Here is a 23,852-nt window from a genome sequence, read left to right as displayed (position 1 = left end):
GCAGCCAGAAACCCTGCCACCCTCGCCCCATACCGGCTGGAGCCTCATGGCAGGGCATCACCCACTCCATCCTCCCCCCAGGAGCGCTGGAGGGCTTTGGGAGCTGTTGAAGGCAGCTGCTCCCCATATCAGAGAGCAGCCCCAGTCCTCCGATGTTTGGCTGGGGTGAGAGTCCTCCAATTTTGCCTTCAGCCTCAATGATGACCCAAAGCATTCCTCTGCTTCAGCTCCTCATGACTGCCTGTGGACTCAAGAGCCTCGAGCAGGGTCACGGGGCCAGGAGCACGGGGCTTTCCTGCAGCCTTGTAACAGCAAAAAGCAGGACCAAGTCGTGCTGGAACTGAGTCTGGCAATGTGTTACCTTGAAGGATGATGTTTTACTCCTATCCCGATGCTTTCTGCTAAAAAAATAAAATTTTATATATATTTACATGAACCAGGACTCAGATCAGCGAAAACAGCAGCTAAGCCATACTATTTGCTGCAGGGCTTCCAGTTCAGAGCATCCTGCTCTGTCTCAGCAATATAGTCAGTTGTTTGGGATATGAAGGGGCAGATGTGAAGGGGGTTGGAAAACATTAGCTAGCACTCCTGTCAGACCTCTCAGGGAGAGGCATGCTTTGCACCTTCCTCAGAAGCTAATTTAAAACACAAGGATGCACTGAAAAAAACTGCTTTGGAAGATTTAAAGAACAGCACAAACTAAAAAAGCAGCTGCCAAAATTAATTTCCAGCATTAAAAATCAGCACTGTTGAGAGCCATCTTAGATCAAATAATTTATTTAGTAATTCCATGTAAACACTTCAGATTTACTAGCAAATACAATGCTTGCTGTTCTTTTAAATAGATCATTCAAAAAAATAAGAATCTATTATTAATGGCAGGTTGACTAGAGATCTCCATACTACTGTACAATAAGGAATTTGTTTTCTAATGGATTTAACATCTCGATTTTTCTTGTTCTGCATTTGCTTTACACAAAGCCCAAAGGACACGTTTGAACTGCTCCCTGACGATGCCACTGCGGACCAGGGTGTTTTGGGGAAGGTACACAGGCAAATCCTCCCATCCTGGCATTGGTATAAGCTGATGTGGGAGTGGGATGGCAGAACTTGCGTGAACACTGTTCACAAACACACGCCTTTTCGGTCAGAAAACAGAAAATGAACGGTGAGGAACTTCTCTTTGGGATGTATAAAAGCAACGAACTCCATCGTTGGCATTTACTTATCAACACAGCAGTACACATACACATATCCACAGTCTCGAAAAAGCATCCTATGAGCTGGAGAAAGCAGTGGTTCTGAGGCTTGGTACACCAGTGCACTAAAACCAAAAGAATGATACCTTCTTACATAGTCAAATGAAAAATAAATATCTTTATTTTCTGCCTACTTTATTTCAGTTTTCAAATAAATTTTAAATAAATCTGTACAAAGTATACTGTTACAGTATATATTCGTAAGTTAACTGAAATGCCTAAGTGTAACAACACTACAATAAAGCAGTATAGATTGGCACATCTCTAATAAAGATTAACTTTTACACTCAAAAAATACCAACTCCTGTGAAGACCCTTGATATATTTTTGGTATTTTTATGCAAGTTACGTTGCAAACATATTACAGACTAATTCTCCCCTGCCTTAAAAAGAAAATAACTTCTAATGTTTTTTTCAGAGAACGTGAACATCTTTAAGCTGTTAAAGGGACACCATCAGGCTAAAAGAGAGAGAGAGATTTATTTTTTTTTAAAAAAAAGCAAAACCTTTGGTTAAAAATTGGCAAGTTTTAAACCTTGTGCACTTTTACCCATCTCACGGAGCTCCGACTGCAGTCAGTGCTAGGGACGGCAGGACTGCGGCAGCACCGCCGGGCATCTCGCCTCTCACCGGGACTGGAGAGACTCCTCGTAGCAGCTGGATTCCCATCCCACGCCCTGGCTGCAGGGATGCAAACTGCTGCGGGAATGCTTCCAGCCAAATACCCAAACCAACAAGAAAAGGATTTTTCCCCTTGTGATTGAAAAGGAATTAACACGCATGCACTGGGGGTAAGTTTTGCTTCCCCATTCAGCTTCCCTTCCCCCCACCCCCCGACTAAAACAAGAATCTAAAATTGATCTGACAGTGTCCCTTTGCTCAAAATAAAGACTTTTGTACTATATAAACTAGATATTGAAGCCAACTTGTTCACAGGGTGAAAGAGCCAGGTACATTTCAAAATTCAAGTTTTGAAATCCAACTGCAGTTGTTTAGATTCACGAGCTCTTGAAACTTCCTAATATTTCATTAAATAATTCCAAAGTGGAAATAGGGGGATCAATATTACAGATTAAGATGAGAGTTTTCTTTCTTAATATTTCCAATGATATATTAAATCAATGTTTACATGCTGAAAGTTAATCTTACATTAGAATGTAATGCAATATTGGCTGCAACATAAACCTATAAATAAATCAACTACCATAGATTAAACTCTGTTAAATATTTCTAAGTTAATAAAATATTGACAGTATTATAAAATTACAGTATTTACAATAAGAAAAAATCTAGACTAATATATACCTTTAACAGATCTCTTCTCCAATTTGGGACTGCAACAGAATTATGAATATATGAACAATTTATTAGAAAGTTGCATTGCAATTATAATTTTTCCATTAGATCTAGAGAGGTTAATCTATCACTGCCTTTGGAAAAAAAAAAAAAAAAAGTGACTTCTGATGGTGGCGTGTGGCTTTTGAGTACCAAACGGGTAACAGGAGTCCTCCGCAAGACGTCTGAAGATAATGTAGGACCAGCCTCAATTGCTCAGATTAAAGTTGTATTACAGAACTGCCAGCAATCAGAACCACCCAGGCTGCAAAAGGGGAGGAAAGGTATTTTTCAGCTCAGAGTGCACAGCTGGAAGGGCTCCCCTCATTCTGGACTCCAACTAAGGCTGCAGGAGCTTTGACCTGCACTCAAAAACTGCAAAAACCTCAGCTTTTGGGTTCATTAGGAGGAAATACTGGTGCTCCTTAAAGGGACATAGTTAGGTTGCAGCTATGCCAAAAACACTCTCGCCAACCACGTACGATAAAATCAAAGCAGGCATTTGAGATCCACTTTAGCTTGCTTTTTTGGGAGGTTGCATGATTTTTTTGGGTCCGGGCTGGGTCTGGATTTTTTTTTCCATTTTGTTTGCTTGGGAGAAAAAAATTTGGCTGGGACCATGCAGTCAACTCATTTTCTATTCCTCACCAGCTTCTCTGTTTCTTGAGTATTAGCATAACACTGTTGTGTTTGGGCCACAAACAAACACTTGGGGGAAAAAAAAAAAAAAAAAAAAAAAGAAAAGAAAAAAAAAAAAAAAAAAAGGAGGCTTCAACACTCCGAAGTCAATTTGTCTTGGTATAAATCAAAACTCTGAAAAAATTACCTAAAGTGATTCCCGTCATTAAAAAGTGCCAGCTGCTTCTGGGGTCCTAGACACCTAGCAATGTCCTTTTAAGGATCAGACCTCTTACTTGACCTTTCTCCCAGCCTTGGAGGAAGAGTTTACAACAAGTTTAGGAAGGACAATGTTCAAATCCTCTCCCTCTGCCCCACACCACACTTTCTTTCTAGCAGTAAATTAGAAAAAAATGGGGGGAGAAAAATAATTTTCAAATTCCTTTCCCACCCCTCCCTCCCCCAGTCCTGCTCACTGTAAAACAGAAATGGCATTTTTAATGTATATTTTTGGATAAATTAATTTCTCAGCCCCAAGCCTGAAGATGCTTGTGAGAGACCTGACTGCAGGCTTCAGAGAGGTGAAGCAATTTATGCATTTGCAGGGGTTTCTACCAGTTCCCATAGTGGGCAGCCAGGAACACCTCTGTCCTTAAAAGCAGGCTTTAAAATGGTAAAAGAATAGTTTGTAAACTCGGGTCTACATTACCAACAGAAGGCTCTAGGTCCTGCGGGTTCCAGTTCCCAGAGATGCAGAGCAGGAAAACTAGAAAGAAAACTCGGTACCTTTCAATCACCTGCTGGGTTGTACTGGGGGGGGAGCGGGGAACAAGAGAGACAAAATGACAACTGACCTTATAAACAAAGGTATGTTTAGGGCTTCTGGTTTCAGGAATAAACCGATATTTACTGGTAAAAGTCTGCCAAAAAACAAAAACAGAAACACAGGATTACTGGTAAATATTGGTTTATATGGAGAAGTTTTTTTTTTTTAAAAAAAAAGTCCTTGTGCTCCTGATCTCCACATGCTCCTGGGCAGGAGCTGAGAACTGCCCCATGGTATCCCTACCCTTGGTGGCATCTTTGGCACCCGGGCACCTCAAACCAGAAGCCTTGTGTTGAGAGAAAAGTTGTGTTTCTTTCCTTTACTCCCCTTAACACTATGTGTTCCTTTCTGGATTCCCCCTCCACCCCCCCCCGCCTCTTCTCCGCAAGGCTGATCCTATGGGGGTTTGGCTCAGGAGATGGAAAGTCTTCTTCTGAAACCACTTGGCAATGAATTTGTACATAATATGGTATCTCATCGCCAAGGCTGCTGGTGCCTAAGCCTCACCCGCTCCCTGAGATACCATAAAATATACAAGACTGAGTGTATATTTTAAATAAAGCATTTTCTTGTAAGTGGCATAAACCCATTCATTTTATTTACATGCTTATTTATTTCCAAAAATAGAGTTGGTCCACACTGGACAAGAGAAATCAAGAAGCCATACAGTAAAAGAGTTAGAAGTCAACATTTAACCAAAGTACAATGAAATTCCAGAAGTCTGTGGCTGACTTGAACCACAGAAACATACACGAGCCACACAGACATTTGTACATAGAGCATTATATTACCAATAATATTTGCAAACATGAGGTCAAGATGGCTAAAACCCCAGCAGAACCAAACCAGGGGTCATGGCTGAACAGAAGTGGGTGGTGAACGGCTGTCACTACCGTGGGGAAACACCACTCTTCAGACATTTTGCTTCATTTTTTGTTTTCTCTTTAACTGAGAAAGTCCTAATTTTTCTGCCCTGGGGATCAAAATTGAGGACACGGTGAAGGCCAACCACACGTATCTCCCTAAATGTACACCAAGCAGCTGGGCAATGCGCGGGCAGCATCACCTGTGAGGATGCCAGGGGTCTTGTACCCATGAAGATGCAAGGAGCATGAAACAGCGTGGATGCCAAATGGCACTGGCAACCCTGAGGGCTGGCTGTGCCAGGGCTGAGCTCTGCTTGCAGGACAAAAGCCCAGCCTAAAAACCCATCAGGTCTGATGCCAAAGCAGGGCAAATCTGCAGGGCAGGACCCCTGTCCTATCTGTCCAGACGCAATGACCCTGCCCAATGTTATCTGGCCTTAAAGATCACCTGGAAAAGAAAAAGTAGATTTTTATACCCTATGGTATGCTGTGGGGCTCTGAAAAGGGCCCAGATGGGTTTTGTCTTCAAAACAAGGACTTCCCTCCCTTGCCATGGGCAATTTTTGGCATTAGTAATTCCAGTTCTGTCTACCTTTTCTGGAAGACCACATATAATCCAGCCTGAACAGAGCTATGGTATCAGAGGGTGTCCCACCAGACAGATGGGGGAAGTGATTTTTACACAAAAACATTCACTTTTTTACATTGAAATCGGAGGCCTGATTGGCAGCAGAAGAAAAAAACATGGAAAAGATGCATTATCTGCATTATGGCCTGGTCTATCAAGACACTTCCATGGACCTTACCACAATAATATCTCAGTGTCTCCAAAGGATGGAAAAATAGATTCAAATCTGTGTGTTCTCCTGAAGAGAATCACAGAAAGTAAAAGGGGGAAGACAGATGTAGCACTCGTGGTAGTTCTACAAACAAGCCCCTATACAGGGTAGAACTGCATTAAAAGGGTATAAATTAATTTTCCTTTTTCAAGTCATCTTTGACACTCACAATATTAAATCTAGGCCAATGTGAATGCTAGTATAGAGCTAATTTACAGAATACCAACGATAATAATCTGTACCTAACAGGATTTAAAGGCAAGTATACTTAGTACATTTAGAAAAAAATACTATTACCAAAATGCCAGACCTTTGACAGCAGTTAAAACAGAAGCAGCCGTGCAGTTTTCTATGGGGACGGACAGGCTGTAGCACAAGTTGCTATTATCATCTGAGCCCGTAACAGACAACTTTGTCTTCTGATTTGTTTTCTAGAACGTTTCTAATCTCAGATGTGAAATACATTTTTAAAAAGAGATGGGCTTGATCCCGTGCAGTTGGGTACATACAACTCCCAGTAAAACTCAAAGCCCAAATTCCTAAAGAGAGAGCACAAGAGATTTTTTTTTTCCTTACATCAAATAACTATCATGCAAGCATACCACAATGTTTTTATATTAAGTACTTCAAAGTCAGCTGGTATAATTTAACTAGAAGTGAGCAATCTAATGAAATTAGTATTTCTAGGAGGGGACAAAGGCTGTGCTGGTGACAATCACCAGATTACCAAGCGAAAACAGCACTGGGACACCATGGGGCTCTAGTGAACAGTGTCACAGGAGAGAGAGTTCACGCATGGCAGCCTCTCAGACCTTAGCACCTAATCTGTAATACGCAGTTATTTTATCCAGCAGTCCGTACACCTTCACTTCATTTGCTTTTGCTACCCAGAATCAGATGTTCTTCCTGAATGAGCAAATCACTTAAAGCCTAGCAATATTGTTGGAGCATTAAATTTCTGCACATACATCACACCCCCCACCCCCCGCAACCTATTGTCTTGCATTTCCCACCACTGCATGCTCACAGTACCAGACCTTATTACACTCTTCTGAATTCTCCAGTCATGGCCAGGCTGAAGTCACTTCTCTAGTATAAACCAAGCACTCTGCTCTTTCAATTGCCAATTCTTATATTTAAACACTAACTCTAATCAAAAGCCTTGAGATGCCTGCAGTTAACCTGCTCATACTGCAAAATCTGATGATTTACCGAAGTACTTACTCTTTGGTACCATGATGTACTGGGGACAGGGAAGGTGCGAAAAGCAAGACTTCTAGACTTTTAAGAAGCCTAAAACTAAGCTAGAGCAGCAAAGGGTTGCTCTAGTTCACACCAGTTAGCTGTAGGTCCTCCTAGGTCTCTCAGGAAAAGAGGTAACACAGGTCTGTGTGTATGTTCTCCCTCAAGAACAGAGACAGACGAGACCTGGAAAATGCTGACTAGACCTTTCTCTCCTCTTCTTCCCTTTCAGCCCATTTTCAAAGCCAAAGCCTTCTAGGTTTTTCTTGGTAAAAACAAAAGAAAAGAGAACATACCCACAACATTAGTTGCTGAGGCATGCTCTGGGATCTGGCAGGCCTGCAAGTCAAGCTCAGGGTAGGAATTCGAATTGGGGGTGAAACATTACAGGAGAAAACTAGATGCCATGCTACCCTGTACTCTGAGCTTGTTTCCCCTCTTCACACAACCAGATTTTGCAGCCTGGACCTAGATGTGCTCACCAGAAAAGCTGAATGAAAATCAACCCTTCTCCATATGACAACTTTGGTTTTAGTGAATTGGTGTTCTCCAAGGGAAACTCATTTGCTCAAAGGCTGAAGACCTACTTAAGATGCAGACCTGGAAGCTTTTGATCACCATCTCCCACCAGACTTTTGTCTACCTTGTGTTGCTCAAGTGACCAACATTGGCTGCAACCAGAGGAGGACTCCATGATATTTGTCTTCTCATTCCAAGCATAATTCTTTACTACCTTCCTGGAAGGATTTGATAAAAAACTTTTAAAACATCCAAATAAAGATCAGCTGATTCTCCACCTCCTGCTGTTTGTCAGCATGTTCAAAGATTCCAGTAGATTACCCAGAAAAGAAGACTGAACAAAGAATCACAGGATGGCTGGGGTTGCAAGGGACCTTCAAAGACCACCTAGTCCAGCCCCCTTTCTTTGCAGAAAGTACATTGCCTTCAACTTATCACATACTGAAGAGTTACAGCACTTCAGTTTCTCCTCAGACTGGAATCCACTGTTGCTGATCTGCAGTTCCCAGTGCCCCATTAAATACTTTAATGAAAAAAATAATAAACCAACATTAGGATGTTATCTAGTCATGGAGAATACTAAGCTATTTTTTAACAGCTCTATTTTTGCAAGTAACTTTAGTGTTTCAGTCTCAAGGTCTTTTTAAATTCCTAGGCAGACCTGTTGCTCTTCCACTTGAATTTACTACTTTGCTCCAGCACCTCTGCCTCAAACACTCGAGTTTCAGATGGAGGCTCCTTATCTTTACTGTCCGAAAGGATTAGGTGATGGATAGGTAGGCTCTCAAACATACCCTGTGCTCCAGAATGACGTTGAGAAGTCACTTTAGTATGAAGTAGTGCAGAAAATTAACTGTGCCTTTAGTCCTGCACACTCAGATTTTCTCCCCAGCCTTCTCTCTGATATGCTGAAGATAGCACTTGCTCCCTAAGGCCCCCTGGCTCTTCAAAGCCCATCCTAAACCCCTTACTTTCCAGATCACAGGATGTCTGCCATACAGCATGGCTCTTTCAATCTACTTTGCAAGAGCTGGACTTCTGTCTTTTGATGAAGTCTTGCTGGACTCGGGAAGTCCTTCCCTTTGTAACTATTTTATTTTGTAACTTTATAACTATTTTACTTCCTAACTAATTTCCACTTCAGCTCTGAAGCTCCTTCATGACAGAGCTCTGCCTAACTTGGGTATCTGTAACACTTCCAAGTATCTATGGGGCTGCCTTGATAAGTCCAAGGACTTTATTTTTCTGATCTTCTCCCCTGCAATACTTTATAACAGAAGACTCATTTTTAGTGCAGCACCTTCCACCCCTGAGGATGCTGAATCTGTAATTGTACTGTGGTCACTGCTATTTAATGACTCAACAGTAATTATATCTTGAACCTGTTCTTACATTTTACTCCTACATCATGGCTAACTATACCAGGCTGTTAGAAGAAATGATCATTTGAGTAAATCAAGATGTTTGTTCACCAAATTGTTAGCCAGCTCCTTCGCAAGCAATCCAGTGAGATAGCATGAACATAATTGAATTTACTTCTTCTTACAGGTTTATGAAGATGCATGAGCCTGGTTGTCTCCCAAACCCTGTGAAACCCATAACCACCTTCTTTTCTGGAATAAAAATTTTCCTATACCTCCATGTCATTAAAATATGGGTTTTATTATGTTGGATATTTTAATATCCAACATAAATTTGTCTGTGCGGTCATAACTACTCCAATTTCCTCTCGGATTTTACAGCAACTTTTTAGATCTAGTGTTCCTTCACACCTTTATGACCTCACATGCCTACTCAGTATAGTTTGATCGCAGGCAATGCAGTATCTTACTGATTTTCACCACTTTCCCCGCCACGTTTCAATCAGACCAGCTATGCCAAGGTCTTTTTACACCACCGAGCAGCCTACGATGACTATTTTTGTTTCATGTTTCCACACTGATACACAGACTTTTTTTTCTTCCTTGGACCATGTGCCCATTTGTCACTCTAGCATGCCACCCCACAGCTGGCTGCCCCTCCTGCACGCACAGCTCTGCCCTCAACCTCCTCCTACCCTGCACCGAAAAGTCACCCCTGGCCCTCCAGGAGAAACAGGGACATGTCTTTGCTCCTAGCATTCCAGTTCAGTGCCTTCGCCCAAGCCCTGACAGCCTCAAGTCGTCCACCAGCACCGTGTTCAGTCCGTCCTCCCAAACCCCTGTCCACTTTCTATGCTACCTGTCTAGGGATGCTTTGGCTGAAGCCGAAACCAGCCTGTGCTGCGAAGTCATGACTCTTAACTTCCTCTACTTGCCATACCCTTTCCACCCTTTTCCCAGAAACGCATTAAGACTTTGGGAACACGCCCTGCCATGTCCTAAATTCTGCCTTCTTCCCAGGCACTGAAATTTAGCTTCCCCAATATCTCAGCTTCAGGGACGACAGTTCCAGGCTTGCCCCAAGCGCTCTGATATCTTCCAGGATCTGCCTTTCTGCTCAACAGGCAACTCATCAGATGGATCTCCTAATCATCAGGAGCAGAGCCTGTACTTCCCACAACCAAATCCTCTGCCATGCAAACCTCCCAGAGCTACCCTCCCCAGCTTCTGGAGGCATCTCGAGAACAACTTCTCAACCAAGGCTTTAGTATGAAATTATAAATCACCTCTTTAATCCTGTCCAGCTGCAAGTAAAGCTTCCACAAATAAGAGGCGGGGCAGCCAGTGCTGAGGCGAGGATGGACCATGGCCATCTGCAGATGATTTAATGCCATCTCTTCACCAGCTCAGCAACTTTGGCCTCAAGGCGCCTTCTGGAGCTTGGAGTGCCTCCATTTGTTGCGCTGTAGAGTATTTTACCAGAAGATAATTGCCAATGAAGTGTGTCCTCTCTGCTCTTGTGTGCGCAGTTCCTATGCAATTAAGCCAATGTTCTTTGATTCCCACAATTAAACTAGAATTTTTACTTTACAACCACGTAAAGTCCATCTTTAAAAACAGACTGACTGGTAATGGGTTCTTTTTTTAATTACTTTAAACCACCAATTAAGAATCTTCCATTGGACAAGGTGAGTTACATATGGCCTTGCAGAAGTCTGCAAGGACTCATTTACCAGGACTTTTATTGACGGTTGCTGCTCAGAAGCCAAATTTTTTATTTATTTCAGGATTGAATAAGCCTCTGAACATAGCACTGTCAAAAGACCTATCCAGAAACCAAACTGTTGGCATGCATGACAGCAGAGATGACATTTACATGAATTTGCAGTCCTTAATTCAGAATTATTAATGCTAGAAAATAATTCAAAGTCTCTAGTCCCTATCTTGCAAAAAGACCTGCCTGGTTGCCATTCAGCAGCCCCTGGCAATGGTGATTCTACCATCATTTATTATTGAAATAAAATAATCTTTTTTTAAAAAAGAAATTTTGACCCCTTTTATAACTCTGTACCTGACAAGACACTGGCTTCTTGTGGTAGGACAAGATCCTGGTGCTGCTCATGCAACATTTTTCTTAAACTGCCCTGCCCACATGGCTCCTGATAAGCCAATATTACACTGCCAGCTCTCCTCAGCGTCACTTGAGTGGGAGGTTTAAATACCCAATTTCACAAAATCCTTTATCCACACTCCCTAGTCCCGGCATTTCTTGAAGTATTGACATATCACCAAGCCGTCAGAGTTCACCTAGAAGTAGGACAGCTGGACCTGCTTCTGCTGGACTGAGGCAGAAGAGAAGAGCTGGCCCTTGAAAACCCAGCACCCACCTCTTGACCCCCAGGTGAGCCTTGAGGAGTCTGGACCAGCTGACACCAGTGTGCTGATGTACAGTCCCAAGGAGCTGCTGGTTTGAGCTCCTCTGCTCATGCTAAATGCCTCAGCGAAAGGCAAGCCCAGGAAAAGCAAGTTCCAAACCTCAGGAGACTACAGGCAATAAAGCCAGCAGCTTGCATCGCACTCACAAACTATTGCGCAACCAGGACAGAGCACGGAGAAATAAAACATACTCCCTAGCGAGATACTACCGCAAGCCCAACCTGGGGGAGAGAAAGACACTCAGACCAATGCGGCTAACCTTCAAATGACAGCGCTGCTCCACAACGTCCTATCCAGACAGGTCCTGCTCAAGATGCACAAATGCTGTCCTGCACTTCGGCACATGACAGTGCCGCCTTTCTACCCAGAGTCAGAAGAACAAACCCCACCCCAGTCTTTGGCCAGGGCTAACATACCAGCTGGAGGGCACTGTGGATGAGCACCCAGTGATTTGAGCTCGAGTTGCACATCAAGACATTCACCAGCAACAGAAAAAAACACCACTGCTCATTTTCTCCACTCTCAACACGCAGCAATATGAATTACCCAAGCATGTATCTCATACAGAAGTAGCCTCCTCCAGCTCCCGTGTGAAGCCTGTAGCTTCATCTCAGCGCTGGCCACATCAGCACAGCTGATGACAGAGGAGCTACAAACACACCCATGAGTGTCCAACCCACAGCACAGACCCTGCAGCTTGTGTGTCCTTGCATGCCAGCCCCAGAGCCACCAGTGCCTGTGCTGACCCACCCTAGAGCGACTGTGCATTGGTCCAGCAGCATGATGAGATGTCTCTGAGACCCCAGGCTCAGCTTCCAGACCTTCCAGCGAGCATGACAGTGCCACCTCACAGGTGAAAACTGCATGTCAGTGAGACACAATCTCTTGCACCAAGATGGTCACCCATGGGGGCTGCCACATGGTTTCTGCAACATATCCAGTACAAAATCCATTGGGGTCAACAGGATTCAGATGCTGTTTACAAGCTACCTTCATGAGCAGCTCTCTGTAGAAGTCAACATTGCTGACCAGGATGACATTTCAATGTGTAGAAGTTTTTCCCTGAAAAGCTGTCTAAACCTCTCCAAGGCATGCACTCTGGCTTCCTGTTGGCACACAGAGGATCGGCTCCCACAACAGACACCTCCCTCCAAGGTCTCGCTAGTCAAGAGGGCACATCCACGCTGCAGATGTAACTCCACACCTCTCCCCTCTCCAATCCGTGAAAGAAAGAATGAAGCTTTTCTTCACTTCCTGCATATTTCAAGATAGTGTTTCATGAAAAAAACCCTTCTGTGCCACAGCCAGGAAGGCTCAGTACAAACTCCCACTGCCATGTTGCAGCCAGTCATCTTTTCACTTCAGTCTCCTACATGGCCTGAGCCAAAGAAAAGGCTAAGGTCTGTATTTTTGCAAAGCTAATGTCAGGATGGACAGCAAACCAACTGATCACCAGCAAAATCAAGGCATTATCTGAGTTAAGATCAGGGATATCCAGAAGACCCCCATTCAAAGCAAGCGCTCTCCCAGCTGATGGCTGAACCAGAAAGGAGCTGAAGGACGCCACATGTCATTAACCTAAACCTCAAGACAATGAGGTGCAAATACGGGCAGCCGTCTTCACAGGCAATCTCCTGTTTTATCTAGGGCTATGTCTACACAAGCCATCATCACAGGCAGAGTCAAGTTCTGCAGCAAAGGAGTCACTGCTCAGGATCTGACCATCACATTATCTGTGTTTCAGGGATTTTACTCTTCCATGAACTCTACCTTGGTCAGATGGACCTAATGCCCACCAGCTGGTAGAGCTTGCCTTTTGGCTTAGTTACACACAGAACCAATCAGGTCATGTGCTCTTACACTGTTCCATGATAAAAGCAAGGTATGCTATGCCGGGACAGCAGAGCACTTTGCTGCAGAAGCGCAGGCCCAACCTGAGCTGCAAAGCTACCACAGGCACTGCCATGGCCCGGGGAACATCCAGCACAGGGTCCTGGTCACTCAGAACGAGACAATACCCACAAACAGGCAAAACCTACAGCCAGCTTGAGCAGGGGCCCATCTTAGCTGGACATGGTGCCTTCCAGAGCAAAATGGCTCAGGACCAAACCCCTTCTCCTGCAGGCAAAGGAGTGCCAGCAGTATCAACCCACAGAGCGACAGTGAAGCATTGTTCAGGGATATCCAGCCATTCACTGTCTTGTTTTAATCAGTCAACACTCAAGACAGACAGCGGGGCCAGAAGTCCTCTATCTTTATCTTTTCTCATTTAATCTCCAGCTGACATTTTATTGTGGAAACATGCCTCGTTCCTTGCTGTATGAATCCATCTCTCCCTCTTCTGTGATACTTTGCCTCAAACAGGCTACACAACTCTACTAGTTTTATACAGGCAGGTGTGACATGCTCCAACTCTCCCAAAAAACCACAACTGCTTGTTGGGCTTCAGCCAGGTACAGGCATCGAATTGCAGAGGCAGAACCAGCAGAGCTACCCCAGGCAGGGAGATGGGGAGCTCAGCCCCCCACCCCTGCTACCCAGTGCTCCCTTGGGATCAGCTGCCCAACACCCCTCGGCTGCCCACAGTAAAGGGTCTGCCAGGGCTGCTGTCACCTGGATCTTAGGTGCTTCTCCACAAGCGGCACCACCTACCTACCCTCCACCCTCAACAGCCGTTCAGATGCTGAAGCACCCGGTCGGTGACCAAGGCGTATCTCAGCTGCCCCCATCTGCCAGCCGTGCCCTCCCAGCCTTGCTCTGACAGCCTTTTCCCACCCTCCAGATGGACACCACCTCCTCCGCTGTGGCTGCTGGGGGCTTCTTCCCTGGGAGAAACTCGTTTCACCTGGCTTAGTACCTGCCTGAGTCCGCCAGCTCAGGAAACATCTTCATTGGTGACAACGGCACCATACCTGCCAGCAGGAGGGCACAACCAAAAGCAAACCTGCCCATTCTTTCCTTTCCAATGTACTTCTCCAGCAGCAACTTTTACACTGTCCAAACTGCAATAAAATACCCAGTATACCATGGGAGAAGTAACTCTGTGAACCCCTAAAAATGGATGACTTGGCATTTACTTCTCTATGCCATCTACAGCTGTTCAGACCTGCATTAACAAGCAATGGACAGCCCTGTAAAGCCTCACAGCCCACCTGTATTTCACCAGAAGCAGGATGCATTGTGGAACTCTAGGTAGGCTGACTTGCCTCCAGACTGTAGTGTTGCTAAAACACAGTCCCACTGGGAGCCAAAATGCTTTGAAAAGATAAAAAGTAAAAAACAAAGGTACAGGCAGGTTAAAAGAAGCTCCCAGAGCAGTTCCAAGGCCATCTGGCATGAACGGTGTGGGAGCAGGGAGCCAGTACCGCTGATGGGAGCAGAGCAGGCAGCCTGACTGGCAGAGGAACTTCAGCTGCCACACGAGGAGCATCCTTCCTGTACCATCAGGCTGTCGCCTAATTTCAACACTTAAGATCCCACTTAAGGGCAAAAAACCCCAAATGCCATGAACTTCAGGCCCAAAGATAAGGCTCTGGTTAAAACAGGCTTTTAAAATGGTTATAATTTTGAAAGTCCATTTAGATTAACCGTAACTAGCCTTAAACTATATACATGTATCTCCTTGCCACATTTGCAACCCACGCACAACGTTTCGCAGTGCCAGCGAGCTAAATCATGTGCAAGTGTGCAGAGTAAAAGGAACCACAGGCTTGAAAAAAAGCCCTGGGCTGAAATTATCTTTCATTGTTGCAAGTGGCACAGGAGATGGCAACAGCAGAAGGAATCAAGAATAAAAATGGAACTCACTTGTTTACCTTGTCATTTTTGTCAAAACATTATGACACTACTTAGCACACAGCCCGCTTCTCTGTTCTACTACCAAAAATTCAGATTCTTTCACCTATCTTCACATGTTACAGAAGAAAGCCGAGAAGAGTAAAACTTCCAGGGAGAGAAGTGCATGTGCAAAAAATACAAAGCCCAGCATGAGAACTTAAAGCTACATCGGACTCCCTTTCCAGATAGTCCAAACACCAACACGAACAGTGACCCTCCAATTACACAAACTGAGATAACAATGAGCAGGCAGCCAGCAAAGGAGGGTAGCAAGAAAATAAAAGGAAAGTTTGGGCAAGCCTGACAAAAAGCAAAGCGCAAAAAAAAAAAAAGGGGGGTGGGGGGGCGCGTAGGGGGGAAGTGCAAACCAGGATTTTAAATTTGCAATTAAAAATAAAAAAATCTCGACGGTTGTTTTAACAGAGAAACTCTCCAGTGCTTTAGGCAGAGCTCTACCTCTCAAAAAGCAATTAAAGCTGGTAAGAAGCAGCAGGTTTTTGAACAAGCAAATTGCACAGTTGTGGAGGAATTTGCTTTTGCTGCCTTCTTTTCAACTCGGCTGAGACTCATTTTCTACCTGTTCAACTAGCAAAACTCAGGGAACTGGTTGGTTCTAGTTATACTTTGAGGTTTTGTGTTTCACAAGAGCCCCCCAAAATGTAAACCTGTTTTAGCATTCTTGTACATTAATGTCACGATTCTCCACTTCTAGCTCCCACAGCTTCTGCCACAGACAAGTCAATCAGATTTGGTATATGCCCTAGAATGGGAAATGGGAGGTCTGGGTTTAAAGCAAACAAAAAATAATTATGTCAGTGCTCTGCAAAGTGTTGGATCCAAACTTGGTGGATCTGCTGAAGTCTTCAATCCAAAACACTCAGAAATTTTACTTACCAAAAAAAAAAAAGGGGAAAAAAAAGTTTAACTTGTTGAACTTAAGAGAAAAGAAGAAAGGGGCAGACCTTTTAGGAAAGGAGACAAAGTGTGTGGGTGCAAAAATATAATAATGTGCCATAGTTCACCACCTTAGAAGAAATCAGTTTTGCTTTGTTTGGTTTTGTTTTTCTTAAGTGCCAGGGAAACATACTTCCCAAAAGGTGGCTTTAGAGTTTACGGGCACCAAGGTGGAAGCATGAAGAGAAGACATGCAAAACCGCCAGGTTTTCATAAACCCTTCTTGAAAAAGTGCACCGTGTTTTTAGTAAAAATGCGTATCTACCAAATCTCCACTGACCATGGGCCACTTGCATACGTAAAGTCGCATCAATATGCAGCGTCAATGCTGACATTTTTGCCTTCTCCTTCCACCCACCTCCCCGTTTTTTTTTCCTTGGGAGACATACAGCGCCACTGCATTAGAACGTACAAGAAATGAAAACAGTGAGTACAACTGATATAGATCCATTGACTTTTTATTATAAATGTACTTGTCACTTGGCTTCAAAAAAGTTGAAATCAACCCCTATTTTCTGTACGCCAGTACAAAGTAAAATCTATTTTACAAATTAAATACCTAAAAATTTGACAAAAATATTAAAGTTTGATGGAAAAAACAGTTATAAAAATCTTAAATCCCCTTTTAAGAAGGTAAGAGATAACATCCCCTCCCAACCCCCACAGTCCTGTTATACAATATTAATAGTCTTTTTTTTAGAATAGGTAGGTATGTTATATCTTGCTGTTAGCATACAAGTCACTAATAGCTTTATCTGTATATACTCCAGTTAGTGCATGAATGCCATCTGATTGAATATAATCAACTATCTTTAACTGATACCTAATTTACATTTCATAGCTTGCATAGTTTGAAGGGACAAAAGTTATACTACAGCTAATCATAAAAAAAGGTGGTTACAGTGCTATTTTTAAAGGCAACAAAGTAATTGCCCCCGCCACCCCCACTCCCTCCCCCCCAAAAAACAACAACAACCAAACCCCAAGAAGTTATCGGTCGGCTCTGAGCAGGGGTTAAAATCACTGGCAGCTCTTCTGCCTGGCCCGCCAGGGTGGGCTCTGCCTCACACCCACTGCCCACTGTGGGCAGCCCCTCCGCACTTTACAGCAGCTAGCGCTACACCGAGCACATTTCAACCCCTGCAAGGGATACGCAAGAAAGTGACACTGTCAAGTATTTTTTTTCTTTTTTTTCTTTTTTTTTTTTTTTTAAATTGACTTTTCCAAAAAAGCTCTCCACTGCACAGGGGTATGCCTCGCTGAAAGCTCAGCACAGCTGGGTGTCTGACCACTGGTGTGGCAGCTGTGCCCAGGCCAGTCGGCCAGTCCCCTCCTGCTCCTGGGCAGCTGGAGGGCTGCCGCTGGACAGCATTGCCAGAGGGACTGCAAAGAAGAGGCAGGAACCAACAATGGCTGGTTCGTTTCTTTTTTTTTCTTTAACTTCGCAGAGACAGAGCAATTTTACCTTTTTCTTTTTAAAAAAAAAACCACACCAACCAACCAAGGGGAAAAAAACAAGTAATAAGGACTTTGATTTTGGAGGACATTTCTCTGTTAACATAAAACCACTTAAAGGGCGGTTGTATTTCAATAGTAAACTACTTGACAGTGTCCCTTTAACCTTAAAAATAAAATAATGTCAGTATTGCAATGAATTTCAAGTTTTCTTGCATGTAGTCATTATAAAGTAGTTTTTATCATGCTCTCGGACCTATTCTACAAGACATTTAAAAGCATATCATCAAGGAAAATATAAGGCATACTTCTCAGGAATTAGATATCTTGGCACATTTGAGCATACTGTCTTTTTTTTTTAAAGCAACACATATGGTCAAATATACCTTTCTTCTTCCAACATTGAACAGGGTTTTCTGTACTTGGTTTTAAATACTGAGATATTAGAGCCTTGGTAAAGTACCACCGAGCACCTCCGGGAAAAAAAATAATTAAAAAAAGCCAAAAGTAAATCAAAACAAAAAGCAAAACCAGAAGCAAAATCACACAAACCTTTACAGTCATTTTAGTCTTTCATTATGATCATTCATCAAGTCCTAAAACATACATTAACGTGCATTAAGAAAAGAAAAAGACCCCCCCCAGAAACAACGAAACACGCAGAAGAAACCCAAAACGAGACAAAAGCTGACCGACCACAAGTTCTCAGACACTGTTCACACAACTGCCAGCGAGCTGTTACAAGCTGTACTGGTTTGACTGGACCCGCGTGGCCTGTATGCTTCTCGGGTCAGCCAGATCCTGGGCAGGATCTGGGTGGCACGGGCAAGGAAGACCACGGGGGAGCAGCCTGCCCCACCACTGATGCTCCCAGGAGCTGGGAGGGTATGGAAGGCCACTCTGTTGTGCTCTCATTGCCTCCCACTACTTATTGCTGGGAACACAACAGTGGCGTGGAACTACGAGTGCCGGACCGCGTCCGCCGGCAGCGCAAGACAACTTTTGGGAGGGCAGTGAACAGCAGGACCGAGACAATCAATCAAGTAACAAAACCAAAGCAATTAATTTCCTAACTATGTCTAGCAGCATAGGGAATGCAGTCCCGCACACATCACAGTTGAAGTACAATAATCGATGGAACTGCCCATCCAGACCCTCCGATTCAAAAGCAGGTTATCAGACAGATGTTTACATGCAATTGAGAACCATTTCAAATGTCACATTACGCACTCCAAAAGCTTATTTTACTACTGGGAAATAGGAAAGTGCACATTAAAGCAATTTTAAACATTTCCAGTGATTGTTTAGAAGAAACAGAAACAGCTCACTACCGGCATCTCGTATTTGACTTTTAACTTTCTGTGAACACTAACAGCAAACTTCTTTAACGGGAAATAATGCATGGTATAATGGAAACAACTTGTTTTGACACTTACAGTACACATATATATAAAAAAAAAGGAATTATAATTTCAAGTGGGAATAAAAAGACACGAGAAAGTAAAACTCTTTACAACAAGCTCTTTACCCCACCCCTCCCACCCCTCCCAAACTCCATCCTTGACCATCAGTAAAGAGCGCAGGCAGCCCCTGCTTGCACAGGGGTGCCTTCTACGCGCAGCAGCTAGGTCTACCAGATGGCTAACTCTGCCAAAAGCATTAAGAAAAATGATTGCATCCCAAAAAAACCTCCAAGTGGAACGAGATCCTAGTTTCTCTGAAACACTGTCTATGAATTCCAGCCAAGAAAAGAAAAGAAAAAAAAAAGTTTTGTTTTCACTGTTTAAGGCATCTTTTTTTTCATAACGTTTTCTCTTCACTCATCATGATGATAGTCATGCAGCAGTTTAATGATAAAAATATATTAATATTTTACTATACAGCAGCAAGAAGTTAGTCAATTAAAAGCACACCAACTTTTTTTTTAAAAAGAAAAAAAAATCAACAAAAACAACCTGTAAAAGTCTATTATTATCCTTATTATTATTACAAACAATTTCAATTTGGAGAACACACCTGGACAGATGATAGCGTTTTGACAATTCTGCGTTTCCCTACCCTAGGCTTTGACCAGAGCCCACGAGCGCACATGCCGGCAAGGAGGCTGGGACGGGGAGGGAAGGGCACGGCTAGGCTCGTCAGGTATGTAGCCAGTAACAACTAGCACCACAGCTACATGGAAATCCGTTACAGACACACACAGGCTTGGCTTTCACTTTCCAACAAAACTCCGAACCCCATGGCTCAGTAGGATTACTCTGCAATCGCGTTGCACTGATTTCTAACAGGCCTACAGAAGTTAATCAGCACTGGTAGGGATCAAAGCACAGGCTCGGACCTCGCACAAGTTCAGGAGACAGTGCTAGTGCCAGTGGCGACATGGAAAGACTCGCTACCTGCTGTCCAAAAACAGGTCGACTGGAAACCGCTGCACATCAGGTTAATTACTTTAAGTACACAGAATAAAAAAAATATGAACAATACAAGTACATCTCATATACACAATAATGACAATACGCCTACTCAGTTGTAAACCAAACAGGTGCAGAAAAAAATATTAAGGGAGGAAAATTCTTTACTTTTCTCTCTCTCTCTTTTACTTTTCCTCTTTTTTTTTTTTTTTTTTTTACTATTTGAGTAACTTTGGTTCAAACGTAAAAATCACAAGTTAGCAAATTTCATTTAAATGCCTTTTTTAATAATTTTTCTTCATGTTCACAGAAGTTTCACTGACCATTTTTATATGTTTAAGGTCCAGATGCAATGCATATTGTATAAAAGAGAGCACTTATTGTTTACCTTGCATGAATTAAACCTACGTACCTTTTAACTCTACAAACTTCTGCATAACATTTAGACAAAGCTCAGACACACAGCATGCCTAGCCCTCATATATATATACACATCTCTAATCACAGGTATATAGGGTGTCAAATATACTATAGTAACCTCCATGTAAGGTTCGAAATTTGGTAACAAAATGAGAAGAAAAAACTAAAAATATTATTTTTACGTGTTCTAAAATATCTCTTTTTTTTTTTTGTGCTAAAGTCAAATGTTAGCTCAACATGAAAAGGACTTTTTCTTTTTATATAATTCAGCAATATTATAATCTTGACCATTTTTGCAAACACTTTTAATAATAATAGCTTAAACGTGTACAAAAGTTCTCGGTTAATTAGGGAAATAAACACTCAGTTCTTTATATTTTTAATCAAGTAGGAAACACAGTTCATATATAATGTTATTACTTTTTTTGACTTTTTTTTGTGTGTTTTGTTTTTTTTTTTTTGTTTTAGCAGCTGCTTACTGTTTGATACGGTGGGTAAAGTGGAGGAACATCCAGCGATGGGTGGCGGGTCGGAGGCGCTGCTGCCGGGCGGCGGGGGGCGCCGGGCGGGCGGCGCTGCCGGGGGGGGCGCCGGGCAGAGGGGAGGGCCGCTCGCCGCCGCCCCCCCGCCCCGCCGCCCGCCCGCCCTCCCGCCGGCGGCGGGGCCAGTCCGCGTTCCGGGGGGGGCGGGCGGTCAGTCCTCCTCGGGCTCCTCGGCCTGCAGCAGGGCGCCGGGCGGCCCGGCGGCGGCGGCGGCGGCCTCGGCCTCGGGGGGCGGCTCGGCCCCGGCGCCCGCGGCGGGGGCGGCGGCGGCGGCGGCGCGCTTGTCCCGCTGCTTCTCCTGGATCTTCTTCATCTCGTCCGAGTACTTGCAGAAGGTGTGGCCGAACTTGGCCCAGACCTTGTAGGGGACGGTGATGGAGTTGCGGTAGGTGGGCTTCACCTCGCTCACCCGCATGAACACGCCGTACTTGTTGGAGCCCACGTCGAAGAAGAAACGCTTGTTGTCCACAGTCAAGGAGGTGCCCTCGGGCAGCTCGGCCGGCTCCTCCTCCACCCCGTAGTCGTCGATGAGCTTGGCCAGGGCGTCGCGGAACTCGATCAGGCCCTGGGCCGGCAGGGCGATGGTCTGGCCCTGCGTGGAGCCCAGCCCCGGGCCGCGGTTGACGGTCTGGCGGACGCGGAGGAAGCGCCCGCGCTGGTTCTCCTTCAGATCCATGTAGTACTTGCGGTTCTCCCGCACCAGGAACTCGCTCTTGAGCGCCCGCCGGGGCTCGTCGGCAGCCTGCGCCAGCTCGGGGGGCTGGCTGGGCCCCAGCTGCGCGTAGTGCTCGATGAAGTCGCCCAGGTAGTCGCGGAACTCGACGGCCACCGACATGGAGAGGGTCAGGCGGCTCTTGTTGCCACCCGCCCCCACCTCGGCGATCTTGAGGAAGCGGCCCTTGGCGTTCTGCTTCACGTCCAGGTAGAAGCGCTTGTTCTGGATGTCCACCCGCTTGGAGGCCAGCTCCTGCGTCTCGTGCTGCAGGCCGCCGCCCGGGCCGCCGCCGCCGCCGCCGCCGCCGCCGCCCGAGCCCGGCCCCCCGGCGCCCGCCGCGCCCCCGCCGCCGCCGCCCTGCTCGCTGCCGCTGTCTCTGTCCGCCATGATGCCGCCGCCCGCCGCCGCCGCCGCTCGGCCTCGGCCGCCGCCGCCGCTTCTCGCCCGGCGCCCCCCCCGCGCCGCCGCCCGCGCCGCCGCCGCCGCCGCCGCCGCCTCCTCCTCGGCCGCCCCCGGCCGCCGCCCGCCGCCGCCGCCGCTCCGCCCGCCGCCGCCGCCGCTGCTGCAACAGCCCCCGCGGCCACCAGCCGGCCGCTCTCGCGAGATCTGCGGGAGCGAGGAGAGGGCGCGGGAAGGCGGCAGAGAGCGGCCCCCGACGCCGGCCGCCCCGCCGAGCCGGGCAGCAGCGCCGCGCCGCCGGGCGGCCGCGCCGAGCACCGCCGCCACCGGGCGGGGGCGGGCCGCCCCCCCGCGCCGCGCCACTCCCCGCCCCCTGCATCAGCAGCTCCCGGCGGCGTTCCCGCTCCCGCTGGCAGACCCCCGGGTGCGTACCCGGTGGGTGCCGGGCTGCGGCGGCCTCCCCGGGTGGATATCCAGTGGATACCCGGTGGGTACCGGGTTCCCGCCCCCGCCGGGGGCTGCTGGCGGGACCGGGAGGCGCCGCCGCCCTCCCTGGAGGTACGCTCCGGGAGCCGCGCGTCCCCGGGAGGAAACCCTCTCGGGCGACCGCGGAGGAGCGGGTTTCGCCAGCCCCCGCCTCTCCCCCCATCCCAGTGCGGCGATCCCTGTGCTGGGACAAAGCTCAGTATCAGGGGGTCGGGCGGGGGAGCTTCCCGGTGGGAGCACGGAGGGGGCGGGATGGTGGTGTATGTGAATTCGGGGCTGCTAATGTAACGGATGAGTACACCCACGGCGCGGCGGGGTGCCGGGGGCGCGGACTCCCGCGGGCGGAGTGGGACGGGCACCAGGGTGGAAGGGGCAGGGGGCGGGGAGGCAGCCCTCCGAGCGTTCCCTTGCAGGTGACCAGTTTGCTTTTTATTACATTGCTGCTTTCTGGTGGGCTTTGGAGGAGGTCCCTTCGCTTCCAGTCCTTGTTACCGAACACTGAATCCTGAATCCCAAGCCAGCTGCAGCCCAAGTAAGGATGCTTCCTCCCAGTGCTGAGGGTCAGGAAGCAAACTGGCAGCCTGGATTTGGCCAGAAGTCCCTTCTCTGCCTAATTCCCTGCCTGCTGCTTCCAGGACGGTGAGTGCTGATTTACGTGGAGGGCATCGATCTACCTTAAGCATCCCAAAAAACCTGCAGGTGTTACAGAAGGCAGGCGTACTACCAGGCAGATTTCATGGTGGCCCGCGGGATGTGCTCTGCGCTGGAGGAAATAACGTATGCGTTCATCAAGGAGAGAGAGAGTAAATTGCTAAGACATCTGCATGTCTTAGATGTTGCTTGGATATTGTGGGAGGAACCCCCAGTCTGCCCCATTATGATTAAAGCCTTGGTTATTAGTGACTCCATGGGTAATAAAAAAAAAAAAAAGAGAGAGAGGAAAACTGTTTCCTTTTAATACAGAAGCAATGTTTTGGAGCTGCAGCTCGCAAGCTGTCAGCAGCTGTACATTGGCTTGCAGAAATGCCCTGAACGCCTGGGACATGCGGTGCTGTGTGGATGCTACGTTTAATCTTTAGCCTGCCTGAACACGGGAGCTCTCCCGGTGCGTGCCCGGCACAGGAGCTGCGCTGCACCCATGTGGCAGGCTGAGGGCTGGTGATCGGGCAGCTCCTCTCCCGATTTGCTCTTTTTATGCTGAAGCCAAGTGACGTTAAACAACCTTAACAGAGGCCTAACCGTGGCGCCTCGGGTTGACACCAGCAGGTAGCCTTATGGAGTCTGGACCGCTCCGCTTTATTCACCCAGCAGAGAAATACGTAACTGCTG

The 23,852-nt window shown here is 46.2% G+C and overlaps 1 protein-coding gene across 8 annotated transcripts; it reads right to left on the bottom strand.

Annotated features, from left to right (window-relative positions):
* Positions 1–762: 762 nt before the first annotated feature.
* Positions 763–22,040, bottom strand: PURA (purine rich element binding protein A). 8 transcript variants are annotated; one of them, XM_037397137.1, is made up of 5 exons: positions 20,861–22,040; positions 4,070–4,135; positions 3,925–3,981; positions 2,568–2,862; positions 763–1,943 (listed from the first exon to the last, which is right to left on the bottom strand). In XM_037397137.1, the coding sequence occupies exon 1, from the start codon at positions 22,023–22,025 to the stop codon at positions 21,075–21,077; it is 951 nt and encodes a 316-aa protein (XP_037253034.1). In that variant the 5' UTR covers positions 22,026–22,040; the 3' UTR covers positions 763–1,943; positions 2,568–2,862; positions 3,925–3,981; positions 4,070–4,135; positions 20,861–21,074. The 8 variants fall into 8 exon arrangements, with proteins under 8 accessions (XP_037253034.1, XP_037253036.1, XP_037253035.1 ...); XM_037397139.1 differs by having other exon boundaries at positions 2,568–2,596; XM_037397138.1 differs by having other exon boundaries at positions 763–1,722; positions 1,813–1,943; positions 2,568–4,135.
* Positions 22,041–23,852: the final 1,812 nt, after the last annotated feature.

This window comes from Falco rusticolus, chromosome 8 (assembly GCF_015220075.1).
Source record: "Falco rusticolus isolate bFalRus1 chromosome 8, bFalRus1.pri, whole genome shotgun sequence".
Classification (NCBI taxonomy): domain Eukaryota; kingdom Metazoa; phylum Chordata; class Aves; order Falconiformes; family Falconidae; genus Falco; species Falco rusticolus.
The sequence above is the reverse complement of the archived record's forward strand: the minus strand, read 5'-3'. Positions and strand labels throughout refer to the sequence as shown.

What these genes read in the sequence shown, in the direction of transcription:
- PURA (XM_037397134.1), bottom strand. Translation starts at nt 22,025, where the DNA reads ATGGCGGACAGAGACAGCGGCAGCGAGCAGGGCGGCGGCGGCGGGGGC.